At 42.1% G+C, this 21,425-nt stretch overlaps 1 protein-coding gene across 1 annotated transcript; it reads right to left on the bottom strand.

Moving 5' to 3' along the window:
* Positions 1 to 12,679: 12,679 nt before the first annotated feature.
* On the bottom strand, positions 12,680 to 13,198 carry LOC137049941 (epidermal differentiation-specific protein-like). Its single transcript, XM_067428685.1, has one exon. It carries the CDS (start codon positions 13,196 to 13,198, stop codon positions 12,680 to 12,682), a length of 519 nt encoding a protein of 172 aa, XP_067284786.1.
* Positions 13,199 to 21,425: the final 8,227 nt, after the last annotated feature.

The following is a 21,425-nucleotide window of genomic DNA, read 5'->3' as shown; positions in this document are numbered from 1 at the left end:
GAGACAAGGGGGTGGGCCCAATCTACTCAGACAACCAATCACTATGTCAGGATCATGATGATGTTATTAAGCCACGCCCTAGCAACCGTTTAGAGCTCCCTAACAACCGATCCCATTGACTTCCATTGAAAAAGATCAAAGCTATATCTCTGGATAGGACTGTCATAGAAACATGGGGGTGGGTTTGATTGACTCAGGGCATCAACGGCCAATCACAAATCACCTTCAACACTTCCTAGCCACGCCCTAGCAACCATTATCAAGCACCCTAACAACCCAAATCCACAGTGTATATCTCCACATCTGAACATCATAGAGACACGGGGGTTGGTATATATCATTCATACTGGCAAGGGGATTTTGGGGAATCATTATGGGATGGTGCCAGGCCACTCCATAGCAACCAAACAGAGTACCCTAGCAACTGTTTAGCAAGACCTATATCTCTGCATTAGTACATCATAGAGACACGGGGGTTGGTATATATCATTCATACTGGCAAGGTGATTTTGGGGAATCATTATGGGATGGTGCCAAGCCACTCCATAGCAACCAAACAGAGTACCCTAGCAACTGTTCAGATCTCTGCATTAGAAAATCATACAGACATGGGGGTTGGTTTATATAATTAGTACTGGCAAGGTCATTTTGGGGTATCATTATGGGATGTTGCCACTCCATAGCAACCACCCAGAATACCCTAGCAACCACATAGCAACCGCCTAGCAACCACCCAGAACACCATAGCAACTGCCTAGCAACCACCCAGAACACCCTAGCAACCGCCTAGCAACACCCTAGCAACGCCCTAGCAACCACCCAGAACACCCTAGCAACCGCCTAGCAACGCCCTAGCAACCACCCAGAACACCATAGCAACCGCCTAGCAACCACCTAGCAACGCCCTAGCAACCTCCCAGAACACCCTAGCAACCGCCTAGCAACGCCCTAGCAACCACCCAGAACACCCTAGCAACCGCCTAGCAACGCCCTAGCAACCATCCAGAACACCATAGCAACCGCCTAGCAACATGCTAATCATGCTAGCAACATGCTAATCATGTTAGCATCATGCTAGCATAATGCTAATCATGTTAGCATTATGCTAGCAACATGCTAATCATGTTGCTAGCATGATGCTAATCATGTTAGCATCATGCTAACATGATGCTAATCATGCTAACATGATGCTAATCATGTTAGCATCATGCTAGCAACATGCTAATCATGTTAGCATCATGCTAGCATCATGCTAATCATGTTAGCATCATGCTAGCATCATGCTAATCATGTTAGCATCATGCTAGCAACATGCTAATCATGTTGCTAGCATCATGCTAATCATGTTAGCATCATGCTAACATCATGCTAATCATGTTAGCATTATGCTAGCAACATGCTAATCATGTTAGCATCATGCTAACATCATGCTAATCATGTTAGCATCATGCTAACAACTTGCTAATCATGTTAGCATCATGCTAACAACTTGCTAATCATGTTAGCATCATGCTAACATCATGTTGCTTGGGTTTTTTGCATCACAAATGCCACAGGGCCCCGAGTTTTGCCACGGCAAGCACCACTCACAATTTCTTCAGGAATTGTACTTTCTAGTTAGTGGTGCTTGCTTTAGCAAGGCATCACTATTGTTCTCCACCATACTTATTATTATTCTTCTTCTTCCTTCCGCCATATTTTCGGCGCGCTACTCCTCCCAGGGATTTTGTCAAAGACCCAACAAAGCAATTGTCAAAAGGTGCGTCCTCATCGGGAATGGTGTGCTATATCTCTACTAAGGGATCGGGGGTACGGGGCTCGCCCCAGGGGCGAAAAAGTAGCGAAAACGTCCCATCGAGAATGCATTGCGAAAACTTTGAACACTCATAGCGCCAAGCGATGAATTCCAAAACACTCGTTGCTTATACGAAATTTGAAGATCTTGATAGGATCTCTCAGCACACACATCTCAAAGGGGTGTAAGTTGTACCCCTGGGGTGCTAGAGCTCCCCAAAAATCGCAAAAAAACCCATTGACTTAACATGGGGAGGGTCGTCCCATGAAACGCATGCAACGCATGCGTTTCTCATTCAATGGTAAATCCCATAGGGATTTTGTATTGAGCATAGCTCAGACTCACAGACTCACAGAGACAAGGGGGTGGGCCCAATCTACTCAGACAACCAATCACTATGTCAGGATCATGATGATGCTATTAAGCCACGCCCTAGCAACCGTTTAGAGCTCCCTAACAACCGATCCCATAGACTCCCATTGAAAGAGATCAAAGGGATATCTCTGGATAGGACTGTCATAGAAACATGAGGGTGGGTTTGATTGACTCAGGGCATCAACAGCCAATCACAAATCACCTTCAACACCTCCTAGCCACTCCCTAGCAACCATTATCAAGCACCCTAACAACCCAAATCCACAGTCTATATCTTCACATCTGAACATCATAGAGACACGGGGGTTGGTTTATATCATTCATACTGGCATGGGGATTTTGGGGAATCATTATGGGATGGTGCCAAGCCACTCCATAGCAACCAAACAGAGTACCCTAGCAACTGTTTAGCCATACCTATATCTCTGCATTAGTACATCACAGAGACACCGAGGTTGGTTTATATCATTCATACTGGCAAGGGGATTTTGGGGAATCATTATGGGATGGTGCCAAGCCACTCCATAGCAACCAAACAGAGTACCCTAGCAACTGTTCAGATCTCTACATCTGAAAATCGTAGAGACATGGGGGTTGGTTTATATCATTCATACTGGCAAGGTGATTTTGCAGTCTCTTGCAATAACCGGGCCCCGAGTTTTGCCACGGCAAGCACCACTCACAATTTCTTCAGGAATTGTACTTTCTAGTATTGTAAATACTATTCACTTTTTCAAAACTTTGGCGCGCTACTCCTCCGGCACCGTTTGTCACAGACCCACGGATGAGGTGTCAAATCGACCGACTTATCGAGGAGAGGTGTGCTATGTCTTTTCTAAGGGATCGGATGAACGATCTCCGTTTTGGCGGGAAAAAAATCGTCCCGGAAAAGTCCCATAGACTTAACATTGGCAGTACTGTGTGAGATCATATATTCGGATCAGAAGGTCGTAGAGACTTGAGGGTGGGCTCTTTTGACTCGGCCTATCAAGTTGACAATCCGTAGTGACATCACAACTTCATAGCCACTCCCTAGCAACTATTTAAACCACCCTAGCAACCGTATTTCAACATTAATAAGCCATATCTCAGTACCAGACCATTGTACACATACAGAGTTGGGCTCTTTTGACTCAGACTGACAACTACTCTATGAATATTACCCCTTAAACTGTATAGCCACACCCTAGCAACCATTTCGACCACCCTAGCAACCGTACACACACATGAATAAGCCATATCTCCACTCCACAACATCGTACAGGCATGTTGCTTGTCTCTTTGCAGTCTCTTGCATAACCGGGCCCCGAGTTTTGCCACGGCAAGCACCACTCACAATTTCTTCAGGAATTGTACTTTCTAGTTAGTGGTGCTTGCTTTAGCAAGGCATCACTATTGTTCTCCACCATACTTATTATTATTATTCTTATTCTTCTGGTCACGTATTTCGGCGCGCTTCTCCTCCCACAAATTTTGTCAAACCCCAACCACTAAATAGCCAAAGTCGGCGACCTATACGGGAATGGTGTGCTATATCTCTGCTAAGGGATCGGGGGTACGGGGTCCGCCCCAGGGGTGCAAACGTACCCCAAAAGTGTCATTGACAATTGATGGGGCGAAACTTTGACCCCTCGTAGCTCCGAGCGAGGATCTCAAACACACACATATATTACACGAAATTTGAAGGGGCTGATAGGATCTCTCAGCACACACATCTCAAAGGGGTGTAAGTTGTACCCCTGGGGTGCTAGAGCTCCCCAAAAATCGAAAAATTGCCCCATAGACTTAACATGGGGAGGGTTGCCCCATGAAACGCATGCAACGCATGCGTTTCTCCTACTATGGTAAATCCCATAGGGATTTTGTATTGAGCATAGCTCTGTTTCACAGACTCACAGACACAAGGGGGTGGGCCCAATCTACTCAGACAACCAATCACTATCTCAGGATCATGATGATGTTATTAAGCCACGCCCTAGCAACCGTTTAGAGCTCCCTAACAACCGATCCCATTGACTTCCATTGAAAAAGATCAAAGTTATATCTCTGGATAGGAGTGTCATAGAAACATGGGGGTGGGTTTGATTGACTCAGGGCATCAACGGCCAATCACAAATCACCTTCAACACCTCCTAGCCACTCCCTAGCAACCATTATCAAGCACCCTAACAACCCAAATCCACAGTGTATATCTTCACATCTGAACATCATAGAGACACGGGGGTTGGTTTATATCATTCATACTGGCAAGGGGATTTTGGGGAATCATTATGGGATGGTGCCAGGCCACTCCATAGCAACCAAACAGAGTACCCTAGCAACTGTTTAGCAAGACCTATATCTCTGCATTAGTACATCATAGAGACACGGGGGTTGGTATATATCATTCATACTGGCAAGGGGATTTGGGGGAATCATTATGGGATGGTGCCAAGCCACTCCATAGCAACCAAACAGAGTACCCTAGCAACTGTTTAGATCTCTGCATTAGAAAATCATAGAGACATGGGGGTTGGTTTATATCATTCATACTGGCAAGGTGATTTTGCAGTCTCTTGCAATAACCGGGCCCCGAGTTTTGCCACGGCAAGCACCACTCACAATTTCTTCAGGAATTGTACTTTCTAGTATTGTCAATACTATTCACTTTTTCAAAACTTTGGCACGCTACTCCTCCGGCACCGTTTGTCACAGACCCACGGATGAGGTGTCAAATCGACCGACTTATCGAGGAGAGGTGTGCTATGTCTTTTCTAAGGGATCGGATGAACGCTCTCCGTTTTGGCGGGAAAAAAATAGTCCCGGAAAAGTCCCATAGACTTAACATTGGCAGTACTGTGTGAGATCATAGATTCGGATCAGAAGGTCGTAGAGACTTGAGGGTGGGCTCTTTTGACTCGGCCTATCAAGTAGACAATCAGTAGTGACATCACAACTTCATAGCCACTCCCTAGCAACCAGTTTCACCACCCTAGCAACCGTATTTCACCATTAACAAGCCATATCTCAGCACTACAGCATTGTACACATACAGAGTTGGGCTCTTTTGACTCAGACTGACAGTTAGTCTTTAGATATCACCCCTTAAACTGTTTAAGCACACCATAGCAACCATTTAGACCACCCTAGCAACCATACAAACACATAAAGATGCCATATCTCAGCCCCACAACATCGTACAGACATGTTGCTTGGCTTTTTTCCATCACAAATGCCACAGGGCCCCGAGTTTTGCCACGGCAAGCACCACTCACAATTTCTTCAGGAATTGTACTTTCTAGTTAGTGGTGCTTGCGTAGCAAGGCATCACTATTGTTCTCCACCATACTTATTATTATTCTTCTTCTTCTGGACACGTATTTCGGCGCGCTTCTCCTCACACAAATTTTGTCAAACCCCAACCACTAAATAGCCAAAGTCGGCGGCCTATACGGGAATGGTGTGCTATATCTCTGCTAAGGGATCGGGGGTACGGGGTCCGCCCCAGGGGTGCAAACGTACCCCAAAAGTGCCATTGACGATTGATGGGGCGAAACTTTGACCCCTCGTAGCTCCGAGCGAGGATCTCAAACACACACATATATTACACGAAATTTGAAGGGGCTGATAGGATCTCTCAGCACACACATCTCAAAGGGGTGTAAGTTGTACCCCAGGGGTGCTAGAGCTCCCCAAAAATCGCAAAAAAGGCCCATTGACTTAACATGGGGAGGGTCGTCCCATGAAACGCATGCAACGCATGCGTTTCTCATTCAATGGTAAATCCCATAGGGATTTTGTATTGAGCATAGCTCTGCTTCACAGACTCACAGAGACAAGGGGGTGGGCCCAAACTACTCAGACAACCAATCACTATCTCAGGATCATGATGATGTTATTAAGCCACGCCCTAGCAACCATTTAGAGCTCCCTAACAACCGATCCCATAGACTTCCATTGAAAAAGATCAAAGTTATATCTCTGGATAGGAGTGTCATAGAAACATGAGGGTGGGTTTGATTGACTCAGGGCATCAACGGCCAATCACAAATCACCTTCAACACTTACTAGCCACTCCCTAGCAACCATTATCAAGCACCCTAACAACCCAAATCCACAGTGTATATCTCCACATCTGAACATCATAGAGACACGGGGGTTGGTTTATATCATTCATACTGACAAGGAGCTTTTGGCGTATCATTATGGGATGCTGCCAAGCCACTCCATAGCAACCAAACAGAGTACCCTAGCAACTGTTTAGCAACACCTATATCTCTGCATTAGTACATCATAGAGACACTGGGGTTGGTATATATCATTCATACTGGCAAGGGGATTTTGGGGAATCATTATGGGATGGTGCCAAGCCACTCCATAGCAACCAAACAGAGTACCCTAGCAACTGTTTAGATCTCTGCATTAGAAAATCATAGAGACACGGGGGTTGGTTTATATCATTCATACTGGCAAGGTGATTTTGCAGTCTCTTGCAATAACCGGGCCCCGAGTTTTGCCACGGCAAGCACCACTCACAATTTCTTCAGGAATTGTACTTTCTAGTATTGTTAATACTATTCACTTTTTCAAAACTTTGGCACGCTACTCCTCCGGCACCGTTTGTCACAGACCCATGGATGAGGTGTCAAATCGACCGACTTATCCAGGAGAGGTGTGCTATGTCTTTTCTAAGCAATCGGACCAACGATCTCCGTTTTGGCGGGAAAAAAATCGTCCCGGAAAAGTCCCATAGACTTAACATTGGCAGTACTGTGTGAGATCATATATTCGGATCAGAAGGTCGTAGAGACTTCAGGGTGGGCTCTTTTGACTCGTCCTATCAAGTTGACAATCCGTAGTGACATCACAACTCCATAGCCACTCCCTAGCAACTATTTAAACCACCCTAGCAACCGTATTTCAACATTAATAAGCCATATCTCAGTACCAGACCATTGTACACATACAGAGTTGGGCTCTTTTGACTCAGACTGACAGTTAGTCTCTACATATCACCCCTTAAACTGTTTAAGCACACCATAGCAACCATTTAGACCACCCTAGCAACCATACAAACACATAAAGAAGCCATATCTCAGCCCCACAACATCTTACAGACATGGGGCTGGCTTATTTTGCAGTCTCTTGCAATAACAGGGCCCCGAGTTTTGCCACGGCAAGCACCACTCACAATTTCTTCAGGAATTGTACTTTCTAGTTATTATTATTCTTCCGACCACGTATTTCGGCGCGCTTCTCCTCACACAAATTTTGTCAAACCCCAACCACTAAATAGCCAAAGTCGGCGGCCTATACGGGAATGGTGTGCTATATCTCTACTAAGGGATCGGGGGTACGGGGTGCGCCCCAGGGGTGCAAACGTAGCCCAAAAGTGCCATAGACGATTGATGGGGCGAAACTTTGACACCTCGTAGCTCCGAGCGAGGATCTCAAACACACACATATATTACACGAAAATTGAAGGGGCTCATAGGATCTCTCAGCACACACATCTCAAAGGGGTGTAAGTTGTACCCCTGGGGTGCTAGAGCTCCCCAAAAATCGAAAAATTGTCCCATAGACTTAACATGGGGAGGGTTGACCCATGAAACGCATGCAACGCATGCGTTTCTCCTACTATGGTAAATCCCATAGGGATTTTGTATTGAGCATAGCTCTGTTTCACAGACTCACAGAGACAAGGGGGTGGGCCCAATCTACTCAGACAACCAATCACTATCTCAGGATCATGATGATGTTATTAAGCCACGCCCTAGCAACCGTTTAGAGCTCCCTAACAACCGATCCCATTGACTTCCATTGAAAAAGATCAAAGTTATGTCTCTGGATAGGAGTGTCATAGAAACATGGGGGTGGGTTTGATTGACTCAGGGCATCAACGGCCAATCACAAATCACCTTCAACACCTCCTAGCCACTCCCTAGCAACCATTATCAAGCACCCTAACAACCCAAATCCACAGTGTATATCTCCACATCTGAACATCATAGAGACACGGGGGTTGGTATATATCATTCATACTGGCAAGGGGATTTTGGGGAATCATTATGGGATGGTGCCAAGCCACTCCATAGCAACCAAACACAGTACCCTAGCAACCGTTCAGATCTCTGCATCTGAAAATCGTACAGACACGGGGGTTGGTTTATATCATTCAGACTGGCAAGGGGATTTTGGGATATCATTATGGGATGCTGCCAAGCCACTCCATAGCAACCAAACAGAGTACCCTAGCAACTGTTCAGATCTCTGCATTACAAAATCATACAGACATGGGGGTTGGTTTATATAATTAATACTGGCAAGGTGATTTTGGGGTATCATTATGGGATGTTGCCACTCCATAGCAACCACCCAGAATACCCTAGCAACCACATAGCAACGTCATAGCAACCACCCAGAACACCATAGCAACTGCCTAGCAACCAACCAGAACACCCTAGCAACCACCTAGCAACACCCTAGCAACGCCCTAGCAACCACCCAGAACACCCTAGCAACCACCTAGCAACGCCCTAGCAACCACCCAGAACACCATAGCAACCGCCTAGCAACCACCTAGCAACGCCCTAGCAACCTCCCAGAACACCCTAGCAACCGCCTAGCAACGCCCTAGCAACCACCCAGAACACCCTAGCAACCGCCTAGCAACCACCAAAAACACCCTAGCAACCACCTAGCAACATGCTAATTGTGTTAGCATCATGCTAATCATGTTAGCATCATGCTAGCAACATGCTAATCATGTTAGCATCATGCTAGCATCATGCTAATCATGTTAGCATCATGCTAGCAACATGCTAATCATGTTGCTAGCATCATGCTAATCATGTTAGCATCATGCTAACAACATGCTAATCATGTTAGCATCATGCTAGCAACATGCTAATCATGTTAGCATCATGCTAGCAACATGCTAATCATGTTAGCATCATGCTAGCAACATGCTAATCATGTTAGCATCATGCTAGCAAAATGCTAATCATGTTGCTAGCATCATGCTAATCATGTTAGCATAATGCTAACATCATGCTAATCATGTTAGCATCATGCTAACATCATGCTAATCATGTTAGCATCATGCTAACATCATGCTAATCATGTTAGCATAATGCTAACATCGTGCTAATCATGTTAGCATAATGCTAACATCATGCTAATCATGTTAGCATCATGCTAGCAACATGCTAATCATGTTAGCATCATGCTAATAACTTGCTAATCATGCTGCTAACAACAAGCTAATCATGTTAGCATCATGCTAACAACTTGCTAATCATGTTAGCATCATGCTAACATCATGTTGCTTGGCTTTTTTGCATCACAAATGCCACAGGGCCCCGAGTTTTGCCACGGCAAGCACCACTCACAATTTCTTCAGGAATTGTACTTTCTACTATTGTAAATACTATTCACTTTTTCAAAACTTTGGCACGCTACTCCTCCGGCACCGTTTGTCACAGACCCACGGGTGAGGTGTCAAATCGACCGACTTATTGAGGAGAGGTGTGCTATGTCTTTTCTAAGGGATCGGATGAACGATCTCCGTTTTGGCGGGAAAAAAATCGTCCCGGAAAAGTCCCATAGACTTAACATTGGCAGTACTGTGTGAGATCATATATTCGGATCAGAAGGTCGTAGAGACTTCAGGGTGGGCTCTTTTGACTCGTCCTATCAAGCAGACAATCAGTAGTGACATCACAACTTCATAGCCACTCCCTAGCAACCATTTAAACCACCCTAGCAACCGTATTTCAACATTAATAAGCCATATCTCAGTACCAGACCATTGTACACATACAGAGTTGGGCTCTTTTGACTCAGACTGACAACTACTCTATGAATATCACCCCTTAAACTGTATAGCCACACCCTAGCAACCGTTTCGACCACCCTAGCAACCGTACACACACATGAATAAGCCATATCTCCACTCCACAACATCGTACAGGCATGTTGCTTGTCTCTTTGCAGTCTCTTGCATAACCGGGCCCCGAGTTTTGCCACGGCAAGCACCACTCACAATTTCTTCAGGAATTGTACTTTCTAGTTACAGTATGTAACTTTCACATCTGACTGTACTGACCTCTGTTCAAAGTCCCGCAGGGCTCTCGAGGCACGGTTGCCATCCCTGGCCCTTGCATTGATGAATCTCCCCTTATTTTGTACTCACATTTTCTAGCAGAGTATTCTGCTTCAGGCTACTTGTGGAAAAAAATTAACTAGAGGATACTAAGTAGTAGTATTTAAGTAGAGGATACTACTGGTATCTATACTGGATACTAAGTATTACAAATTTAAGTAGAGGATACTTCTGCATTCAGCAGAGCATGATATGCACGAGAAATGCAAGTTACAGTAAACAGTGAACAAACCTGCATACATTTTAGAGTGGCTTAAATAAATCCGGTGGGTAATTCTAGAAATGCATACTGTTTTTCTGAAGTTCAGACTCACAGAGCTTTAACTCCACATCCTCTACTTCAGTAAAGCTCTTCAATGGAGAGTGACCCCCTCAGGCAAGACAGGAACCACACTGTAATGTACATGTATCATGCTTCCCTGATAATCCTGTATTTCTTCAAGTATTTGTCAGTTTTTGTGCTTTCTGTACAGTATAAGCTGGTGGTCCATTTGTGAGAGGTGCTGTAGCCACTTAGACTGGAAACTTATTGTTCATACACCTTTGTAATAAATGTTCTCCATGAATAATATCTTGTCACATTTATGAGGTGTAATCTGGCTTATTTAAATGGTGTGAAGTCATAATTTACAGCTCAGTGTAATAATCAGCCAAATCATCCTCTGCTCGGGTTCGGTCTTCCTCACAAGCAAGGGATCTGTCCCAATGTTGATGTTCTTGTCAGACAGGACCCCGTGTCTTGCTGGTACATGTCTGCAGGGTAGAGTTTCTCAGGTAGAGGGTCCCAGTCTGTTACCATGAAGTGGCAGCTGTGGGAGAGAAGGAGCGTCTGTGTGTGGACATGTGAAAGGATAACACACTTCCTTCTTGCAATTTTCCAAAAGCAGAGTCAACCAGAGGTCAATTAACCCCTAGAGGGTTTTAGGGCCCTTTAGAAGTTTTGACATGCTCTGACATTTGTGCTTTTTTGCTTTTAAACATATTAATGGCAAAAGTGTCTGATGAAATAATGATTAAGGGCGGCAGTGGCTCAGTGGTTCATGTAGGTTGTCTACAAACTGAAAGGTTGGTGGTTCAATCCCCGGTTCCACCTGACCAAGTGTCGTGGTGTCCTTGAGCAAGACACCTCACCCCAGCTGCTCCCGTCGAGCTGGATGGCGCCTTACATGGCTGACATCGCTGTCGGTGTATGAATGGGTGAATGCGAGGGAAAATGTAAAGCGCTTTGGATGGCCATAGGGTCTGTTAAAAGCGCTATATAAATGCAGTCCATTTACCATTAAGAGTCTGAGTACCAGCTATTTGATCAGCCAGCTGTTGCAGCGTCTGGGGGGATATATATACATTCACGAGAATGAAAGAGGAAAACTCCCATGGCCAGTAGAAAGGTTTACAGTTTATGAAGTGTGTCTAAATCAGCATTGATTAGGTTAAATTATGTATCCTGGTATCCTGAAGTTGCTAACTGATTAATCTGCATTGTAACAGACGCCACATGACTAACCTGGTTCTTGGCAGGTTATAATCGAAATATTTATATTATCAGGATAGGTTTTCATTTGAGACTGACGAGTGATTTGATTTGTTTCTTTACATATTATTGAGTGAATGACGCTTAGTTCTGTACTTTATTAAACATCCCACTTGTTTTCCAGGTGAGTGTATTTTCAACTTTGAAAGTGCTTTTAGTAATAAACACACACACAGATATCAAAGCAGTCCTAAAGCCAATAATTCAAAGTTTTGCTCATTGATTTATTGTTTTTACCCCTTGGCTGTAACACAAAACACTTTTCATAAAAAATATCTTCATTTGTGTTCTGAAGATGAACGAAGGTCTTACAGGTTTGGACCGACATGAAGGCAAGTAATTCATTAATGTCACTTTGCATAACAATATAAAAGAGAGAATTAAAGAAACTAGAAACAATATTTAAGACTCTTTATTTTCTGAGTTGACAGAGTAAAACAGCATTCATTGCCTCTTTCTCAGCAGAATATAAATCCAAAATCCTTTTCAGGACTTCACTCTCATCAAACAGGGGAAATACATTCAAGTACAATAGTCTGTAGTAAATCCGTGACAATTCCAAAACTTTAATTGCGTATGTTTACTGATACTGGTCGATACAGATGAAAAGCTAAACAACCAGCAGCTTAAAATGTTTTCTAATAAAATGAATCCTTGTTATTTAACATTTACCATGCTAACACTTTACACAGATATCCTCACATGATGAGGTAGAGTCTGATTGCTTGAAGTTTCTTTCCGGTCATGGTCAGTCTTTCCCACTGCCTGCCTCGTTCTTTCCAAAAGGGTTCCAGTTCATATTCAGCTGCAGAAAGAGCTCTTCAAATGATGCTGTCTAGTGCCTAGGATGCAACGGGCGTGCATGGCTGGCCACATCGTTGAATTGGAGTGGCACATAGTTGGGAAATTCAGTGCCAGGAAAAGAAACCAGCTGGGCACCCCTGCGATTGATGTGCTCGTATAGCACCCACACACCACCTCTCACTTTGTGTGAAGAAGCTGCATCACCGAAGCCAATCTGGTGAAGATTGGTTTCATTGCGTAGGGTCACGCTTCTTCCTTGAAAGTTTTTGTGCTCAAACAGCGTGATTTCAGGGTTTGCCAGGTTAGCGTTGATCATTTGGAGGGAAGAAAACTTGCCTTTCTCCTCAAGGGAGGGGTACTCTCCTTCCTCAAACACCTGGCATCTTCCAGAGAAATTTGCGTCACAATACGCTACCCATGGTACGCCAATGACTTTAATGGAGCGGATGGTGTCGTTGAATCCATTTTCTAATAAGTTGTGGATGTTGTTACTGAATTCAGCTGATCTGCCCTCAAAGCACTCGTTGCTATAAATAATGATCTTGTTCATTTTGAATGATGACTTGATGCTGGAAAAGACGAGTGTTTCTGAAGCAGTTTCCTGTGGCTCTGCTGGGAACGGTGGCTTTCTTGGTGTGCAGAGCTGCCTTTTAAAGCACAAATACGGCAAAGTGGGTGTTGACAGTACAAGTAGGAGTGGAAGCTGAGAAACATGTAAAATCATGTCGGAAACCTTAGGAATATACATTTCTTATAGATTTTTGTCAAAAAGTACCTTTTCCAGGCCCCAGACAGAGAAATGCATCACTATTTCATCAGCCAAGATAAAATCCAAGTTTACATGTATGTTGACATTGAAAAGGATCAATTCAGTGTGAATGATGTTCAAAAGCCATGGTAGAGAATCCAGAGATATTGCCCCTCAAATTTCATATAATCCGTTTGACTTCTTGTCAGTAATTAAGGGACAAGATGGCATCTGATCTTAACTTGAAATTGTTTCAGAGACTGGTGTGACTTCTGTTGGATGATGGGACCCGGTTTCCAGCAGACACAGAGGGAAGGGAAGCTTCTAACCCAACTGGCTGCATATTTGGCTGAATCCTTCACCAGCAGTTACAGGCAGCCTTATCACTTAACACGTACACCTGGTATTTTAAAGGGTATATATCAAGACATAAGCAGGGGAAGTGAGTCTTTACATCATGCCACTATTCCCTATTATCATCTGTTTTATTGTGCATTGCATCACAATAGTTGACATTAACCTCATCTTACCACATTTGAGCTCATAGATCTCAGCGTGCTCAAACGTGTTCTGTGAGCCCTAGGCATTTTTTCAACATGTGGACAGATTTTAACTCCTGAAACTCTAGAAACAGAGATGACAGGCCATTTTACCTACTGTACAACACTCTTAAAAATTCGTTTTCGTTCTTAAATGCTTTCTTTTACCACCATTCTTGCTCTTGTTGCCGTCCAATTTTCCACACACTCTGGATATAACAAGCAAAGAGCTGTAGATGGAAATAGAGAGCTTTTTAAGATGCCGATTGTTTCAAAGCAGCTTCACAGTAGTAACAGGAAAATAATGACACAGAATTTGATTCTCTGGTGAAAACGGTGATGCTATCCAGCTAATTTAATTTATCATATAGTGACAATGTGGGCAGATCGGTAATATAGTTAATTTAGTTTAGTAATTCCATTTATTTGGATACTGGAAATGAAAGATAAGCATATTTTCCAACATGTCTTAATTACACATTTTAAGCCTTTGTGTTGCCTGTATTTACCTAGATTTCATGAAGTAATCAGCCACCATGGATTCAAAAAGAAAACCGTTTCAAATCAATTCTTCCCCTCCTGAAAGACACCTAACCACCTGAAGACCTCTCGAGCTCTTAAATAACTGGGAGAGCAAGAGTGATTCTTAGCTTTAGGAAATTTGATATGTTACTTTTATACTTTATTTTGGAAGTAGGAGTAAATTTCAGTAAATTCTCAGCACTCAAGTTACACTTTAAGAAGCTTGATAAATGCGGGAGATGATCTATGATGGCCCAGTAGTGCACAACACAATGCAATATAAAGAGCAAACATAAGTTTACAACACAACACAATTAATCCACAGCACAACTAAATCAAGCCACAACACAACGGAATCAAGTCACAACACAACAGAATCAAGCCATGACACAACAAAATCAAGCCACAACACAACGGAATCAAGACACAACACAACGGAATCAAGACACAACACAACGGAATCAAGCCACAACACAACGGAATCAAGCCACAACACAACGGAATCAAGCCACAACACAACGGAATCAAGACACAACACAACAAAATCAAGCCACAACACAACGGAATCAAGACACAACACAACGGAATCAAGACACAACACAACAAAATCAAGCCACAACACAACGGAATCAAGCCACAACACAACGGAATCAAGACACAACACAACAAAATCAAGACACAACAGAATCAAGCCATGACACAACAAAATCAAGCCACAACACAACGGAATCAAGCCATGACACAACAAAATCAAGCCACAACACAACGGAATCAAGACACAACACAACGGAATCAAGCCACAACACAACGGAATCAAGACACAACACAACGGAATCAAGACACAACACAACGGAATCAAGACACAACACAACAACATCAAGCCACAACACAACGAAATCAAGCCACAACACAACGGAATCAAGCCACAGTGCAACGGAATCAAGCCACAACACAACGGAATCAAGACACAACACAACGGAATCAAGACACAACACAACAACATCAAGCCACAACACAACGAAATCAAGCCACAACACAACGGAATCAAGACACAACACAACGGAATCAAGCCACAACACAACGGAATCAAGACACAACACAACAAAATCAAGCCACAACGCAACGGAATCAAGACACAACACAACAAAATCAAGCCACAACGCAACGGAATCAAGACACAACACAACAAAATCAAGCCACAACACAACGGAATCAAGACACAACACAACGGAATCAAGACACAACACAACGGAATCAAGACACAACACAACAACATCAAGCCACAACACAACGAAATCAAGCCACAACACAACGGAATCAAGACACAACACAACGGAATCAAGCCACAACACAACGGAATCAAGACACAACACAACAAAATCAAGCCACGACGCAACGGAATCAAGCCACAACACAACGGAATCAAGCCATGACACAACGGAATCAAGACACAACACAACAAAATCAAGCCACAACGCAACGGAATCAAGACACAACAAAATCAAGCCACAACGCAACGGAATCAAGACACAACACAACAAAATCAAGCCACAACGCAACGGAATCAAGACACAACACAACAAAATCAAGCCACAACACAACGGAATCAAGACACAACACAACAAAATCAAGCCACAACGCAACGGAATCAAGACACAACACAACAAAATCAAGCCACAACGCAACGGAATCAAGACACAACACAACAAAATCAAGCCACAACACAACAAAATCAAGCCACAACACAACGGAATCAAGCCATGACACAACGGAATCAAGACACAACACAACAAAATCAAGCCACAACGCAACGGAATCAAGCCACAACACAACAAAATCAAGCCACAACACAACAAAATCAAGCCACAACACAACGGAATCAAGCCATGACACAACGGAATCAAGCCACAACACAACGGAATCAAGACACAACACAACGGAATCAAGCCACAACACAACGGAATCAAGCCACAACACAACGGAATCAAGCCACAACACAACGGAATCAAGACACAACACAACGGAATCCAGACACAACACAACGGAATCAAGCCACAGCGCAACGGAATCAAGCCACAACACAACGGAATCAAGCCACAACACAACGGAATCAAGCCACAACACAACGGAATCAAGCCACAACACAACGGAATCAAGACACAACACAACAAAATCAAGACACAACACAACAAAATCAAGCCGCAACGGAATCAAGACACAACACAACAAAATCAAGCCACAACACAACGGAATCAAGACACAACACAACGGAATCAAGACACAACACAACGGAATCAAGCCACAGCACAACAAAATCAAGCCACAACGCAACGGAATCAAGCCACAACACAACAGAATCAAGCCACAACACAACGGAATCAAGCCACAACACAACGGAATCAAGACACAACACAACAAAATCAAGACACAACACAACAAAATCAAGCCACAACGCAACGGAATCAAGACACAACACAACAAAATCAAGCCACAACACAACGGAATCAAGACACAACACAACAAAATCAAGACACAACACAACAAAATCAAGCCACAGCTCAACGGAATCAAGCCACAACACAACGGAATCAAGCCACAACACAACGGAATCAAGCCACAACACAACGGAATCAAGACACAACACAACAAAATCAAGCCACAACACAACGGAATCAAGACACAACACAACGGAATCAAGACACAACACAACGGAATCAAGCCACAGCACAACAAAATCAAGCCACAACGCAACGGAATCAAGCCACAACACAACAGAATCAAGCCACAACACAACGGAATCAAGCCACAACACAACGGAATCAAGACACAACACAACAAAATCAAGACACAACACAACAAAATCAAGCCACAACGCAACGGAATCAAGACACAACACAACAAAATCAAGCCACAACACAACGGAATCAAGACACAACACAACAAAATCAAGACACAACACAACAAAATCAAGCCACAGCTCAACGGAATCAAGCCACAACACAACGGAATCAAGCCACAACACAACGGAATCAAGACACAACACAACAAAATCAAGCCACAACACAACGGAATCAAGCCACAACACAACGGAATCAAGACAACGGAATCAATCTCAAGAATTGGAAAGGCTCTCAAGGATTGAGTGGATAACTACAAACTGAGGATTTTGAAATGATGATGTAGATATTGAGAGCATTTTAGATGAGAATGAGACTGATTAAAGTGCACAGACTCAGCTTACTGTTGATGGTAGTAGGCCTAAACTTTATACATGCAAATAAGCTCTACCTAACAATGTCTGGTTAGGCATTGGGCAAACACTTTCCAGTGGTTTAGTCAGTAAAGTGTAAGGCTCGGGGATCAAGGTTTTGATGTGATCGACACAGATTCGAATCCTCCTCTTGCCGAGTTTATTCTTCTCCCTTTTCCCATCACATATCAGATCAGAAAGTCGTTTACTTTAAATAAACCTTAAGAAAATGTTCTAAAAGTGAAAATAAAGTACCTAATGAAATGTTTAATAACAATATCTGGTAGGTGTAGGGAGGGCTTTAATCATTTTAATAAATATAATTATTATTTGCATTCTATGCTATTATTGCATTATTTAATGTACAACTATACTGAGGTGCAAATTGTATGTGTCTGTCAAAATAAAGTATTAAGAGCATCTAATTAATATTTACACATTTGCAATTGCAATAACTGCTACTCGTAAATGGTGTAAATAGACTATATCTGTATTTCCACTTGGTGTAAATATCATCTATTGCTAAGAAAATATATTGCATTCACTTAGTATTAATAAAATCCAGTTGCTATTAACACGTGGTATAAATGCCATCTATCACTAAGAAACTAGTTGCTTAACTATTCTTTTTGGAGCTGAATTTAAAGAACAGAATGTTAACGTTTCTGATATTCTACCAGGTAGAATGTAAAGAGTAGATGTTACTTTACATGGTCTTAATTTTTCACTTTTCAACATATATGCCCCTAATATTGGGACACAACTTGGTAGGATTATTGTATTAGCTGGAGACTTTAACTGTACTTTAGATCTCACAGCAGACTCACAGTCCATCAGCAGATGTGTTTATCATGACTTTGTAGATGTGTGGAGAGAAGCCTTTCCTGATTCATTAATAACAGTACATAATAATATAGTTTCTGCAGCAAGGTTGTTTTTTTGCCCCGATTTTGAGTCGCCGACAGGTTTTGTGAAATCGCCGACAAATGCCCGAGTTCATAGGCAATGAGATCGTGCACTCGAGTGACAATCACGCAGTGTGAATAATCAAAGACGCGATCAGAGTGAATCGCCGAAAAGTCTCCGACGCCGGTGAGATATTTGGCATGCTAAATATCTGGACCTGTCTGCGATTCATACTCCTGCTGTGTGAAACGAGTTCTGACTGAAAATTACATCGGCGATGACCGACAGCCAAGGAAAGAGAAACAAAGCTAATAAAATAAAACTCCACATATCAAACATAATTCATCATAATTCAAAACAATCTTAATGGTTTTAATCAAACATTTTTATTGGATTTTACAACACATTTAACTAACAAACATAAAATAATTACTAACAAACCTTAGTTAAATCCCTCCCCCTCCCCAATAGTCCTGGCAGTAGCGGTGTAATGATTCGGTTTAACAACGATTCGATTCGTATCACGATTTGAGGTTGTCGATACGATTTAAGGACGATATTGGTTCATTTAGAACGATATGATCCGAAACGATTCAGTGACTTGAAATCGATTCAGTAACTTTTTAGCCTAAAATTTTAATCAGAGTGACTGTTTTATTTCAGTCGAATCAAATCGTTGTTAAAACGAATCGTTACACCCCTACCTGGCAGTATATACAGTATAAATAAATTTCCTCTTACATGTAACACATTTTATATTGTACACTCCAACTAGGCACATTTTGTATATACAATAACTTCACACATCTATTGCTTTTTCAATATCTCCTTCTTAAAAAAAATTCCAGAAACTTCTCCCAGATATCATACAATTCAGAAGACTTCCCCTTTATAACATACGTAAGCTTCTCAATGGCCAAACTGGATATCAATTATAGATATAAAATATTTTTCAGCCAAAGTCCAAGGGAAGGACATCTAGCATTCTTCCAACAGAGGGCAACTGTACGTCTTGCTTGTAATAGGCACAAGTCCACCCGAATTGAATCGTTGTTAAAACGAATCGTTACACCCCTAGTCCCAATGTTCTTGTCAGACAGGACCCCATGTCTTGCTGGTACATGTCTGCAAACACGGAGGCCTGCGGAGAAAATTCCTCCACCCACCAGAACACCTGAACAGATATAATGACAGTCAGTGAGACCGACCCCCTCTTGTTCCCGTTAAAGAGGGGTCCGATACTGCCTCATGTCCAAGAGAAAGGCTGTCACTATACTGACGGAAACGCCACATCTACAGCACTGAATCATTCACATTTTATATATATATATATATATATATATATATATATATATATATATATATATATATATATATATATATATATATATATATATAATTTTTCCAAGATATTTTTCTGAGGTTAATTTGATGTGACATGATATGATATACAAGCTCTTACCCAGGTGGAAATGATTGAGTGATCGGTCAGACCACAGTAACGAGGGACAAAACCACATTTATTGCTTGTATTTTGTGATAAAATTAACATTAAAAGTGACAATTAAGTTCAAATCTTCCTGTGATTATGGATGGCTACAAAACAAATAATGTGAATAATGTGTGACTAATGTGTGTCAGGCAGTAACAGAAAAAAGCAAAAATTATAAGATATTGAGAATAAGAATCCATATCAGTATGAATTAAAAATTGACAACGATTATTTGGTGTCCACACAGGTGTCATGTTTATCTGATGTAGTTTATCCACTGCCTTCCTGCACTTTTACAGTAATGTTACCTGAGATGAGGACTTCGGAAAAGCCTGATATTTTCACGTTTCTGACATGGAAAGCTGATCATCGCCATCTCCTTTGGTATTTTGGCACTATATATAATCTAGTAGACTTTCTTCAAGTCCACTCTTCAGGGTCTGCTTTCATTGGTCACACTACATGACCCGCATCTGATAAACTGAATCTCTATTTCCATCTACAGCTCCAGGGTATGTGGAAGATTAAACTAAATATTTTCTTTAGTTGTGCTTTACCTCTTAACTGTCACCGTCCCATCTATCTTAGTAAAAAAAACCTAAAGTAAAAACGACAAACTAGATATCATTTGAAATTTTAGAATATTTTGAATATAGTTTGTTTTCATTTGGTGACTGGTCTTCATATAATAGATCACAGATTAGCAGTAATATGTCAATTTGCAACAAGAATATTTGAATAACATCTAATAGCTGTAGGACTGAGGATACGATTTGTATTTTGTATTGATCTGTCATGAAGAGGCGAAGAAATGCAAAAAGTGCCCTAAATACAAAGATTTGGATATTACTCAGAGTAGCAAAAACCATAGGGAGGGAAAAGAGAAAAATAGAGGAGTTAGTTTTTTGGTGACACTTTATTTGAAGGTTCAGTTGTTAACTATTAACTAGTTGCGTATTAGGATGTTATTACTAGAATATTACATATATTACATATATAATATTACATATTACTAGGATATTGGCCGTTTATTAGAATTTATAAAGCACATATTAATGTCTTATTCTGCTAGACCTTATTCTACATCCTTACTAACTATTAATGAGCAGTACATTAGAAGTTTATTGAGGCAAAAGTCATATTTAATAGTGAATATGTGTTCCCCATACTAAAGTGTTACCTTTTTATGATAAGATTAAAGGAAGTGTGTGTAAGATTGTGGCCAAATTACTGCAGAGTGGTGTGTCCCTCTCTTCCTCGCCCCTGGCTCGAGGTTGCCAGATATGCTGCAGGATCTAGCAGGAACGTTTGTAGCTGCAC

Source organism: Pseudorasbora parva, chromosome 20, assembly GCF_024679245.1.
Source record: "Pseudorasbora parva isolate DD20220531a chromosome 20, ASM2467924v1, whole genome shotgun sequence".
Taxonomy (NCBI): domain Eukaryota; kingdom Metazoa; phylum Chordata; class Actinopteri; order Cypriniformes; family Gobionidae; genus Pseudorasbora; species Pseudorasbora parva.
This window is presented reverse-complemented; position numbering and strand designations above follow the sequence as displayed.

Coding starts and splice junctions, on each gene's coding strand:
- LOC137049941 (XM_067428685.1), bottom strand. CDS start 13,198: ATGAACAAGATCATTATTTATAGCAACGAGTGCTTTGAGGGCAGATCA.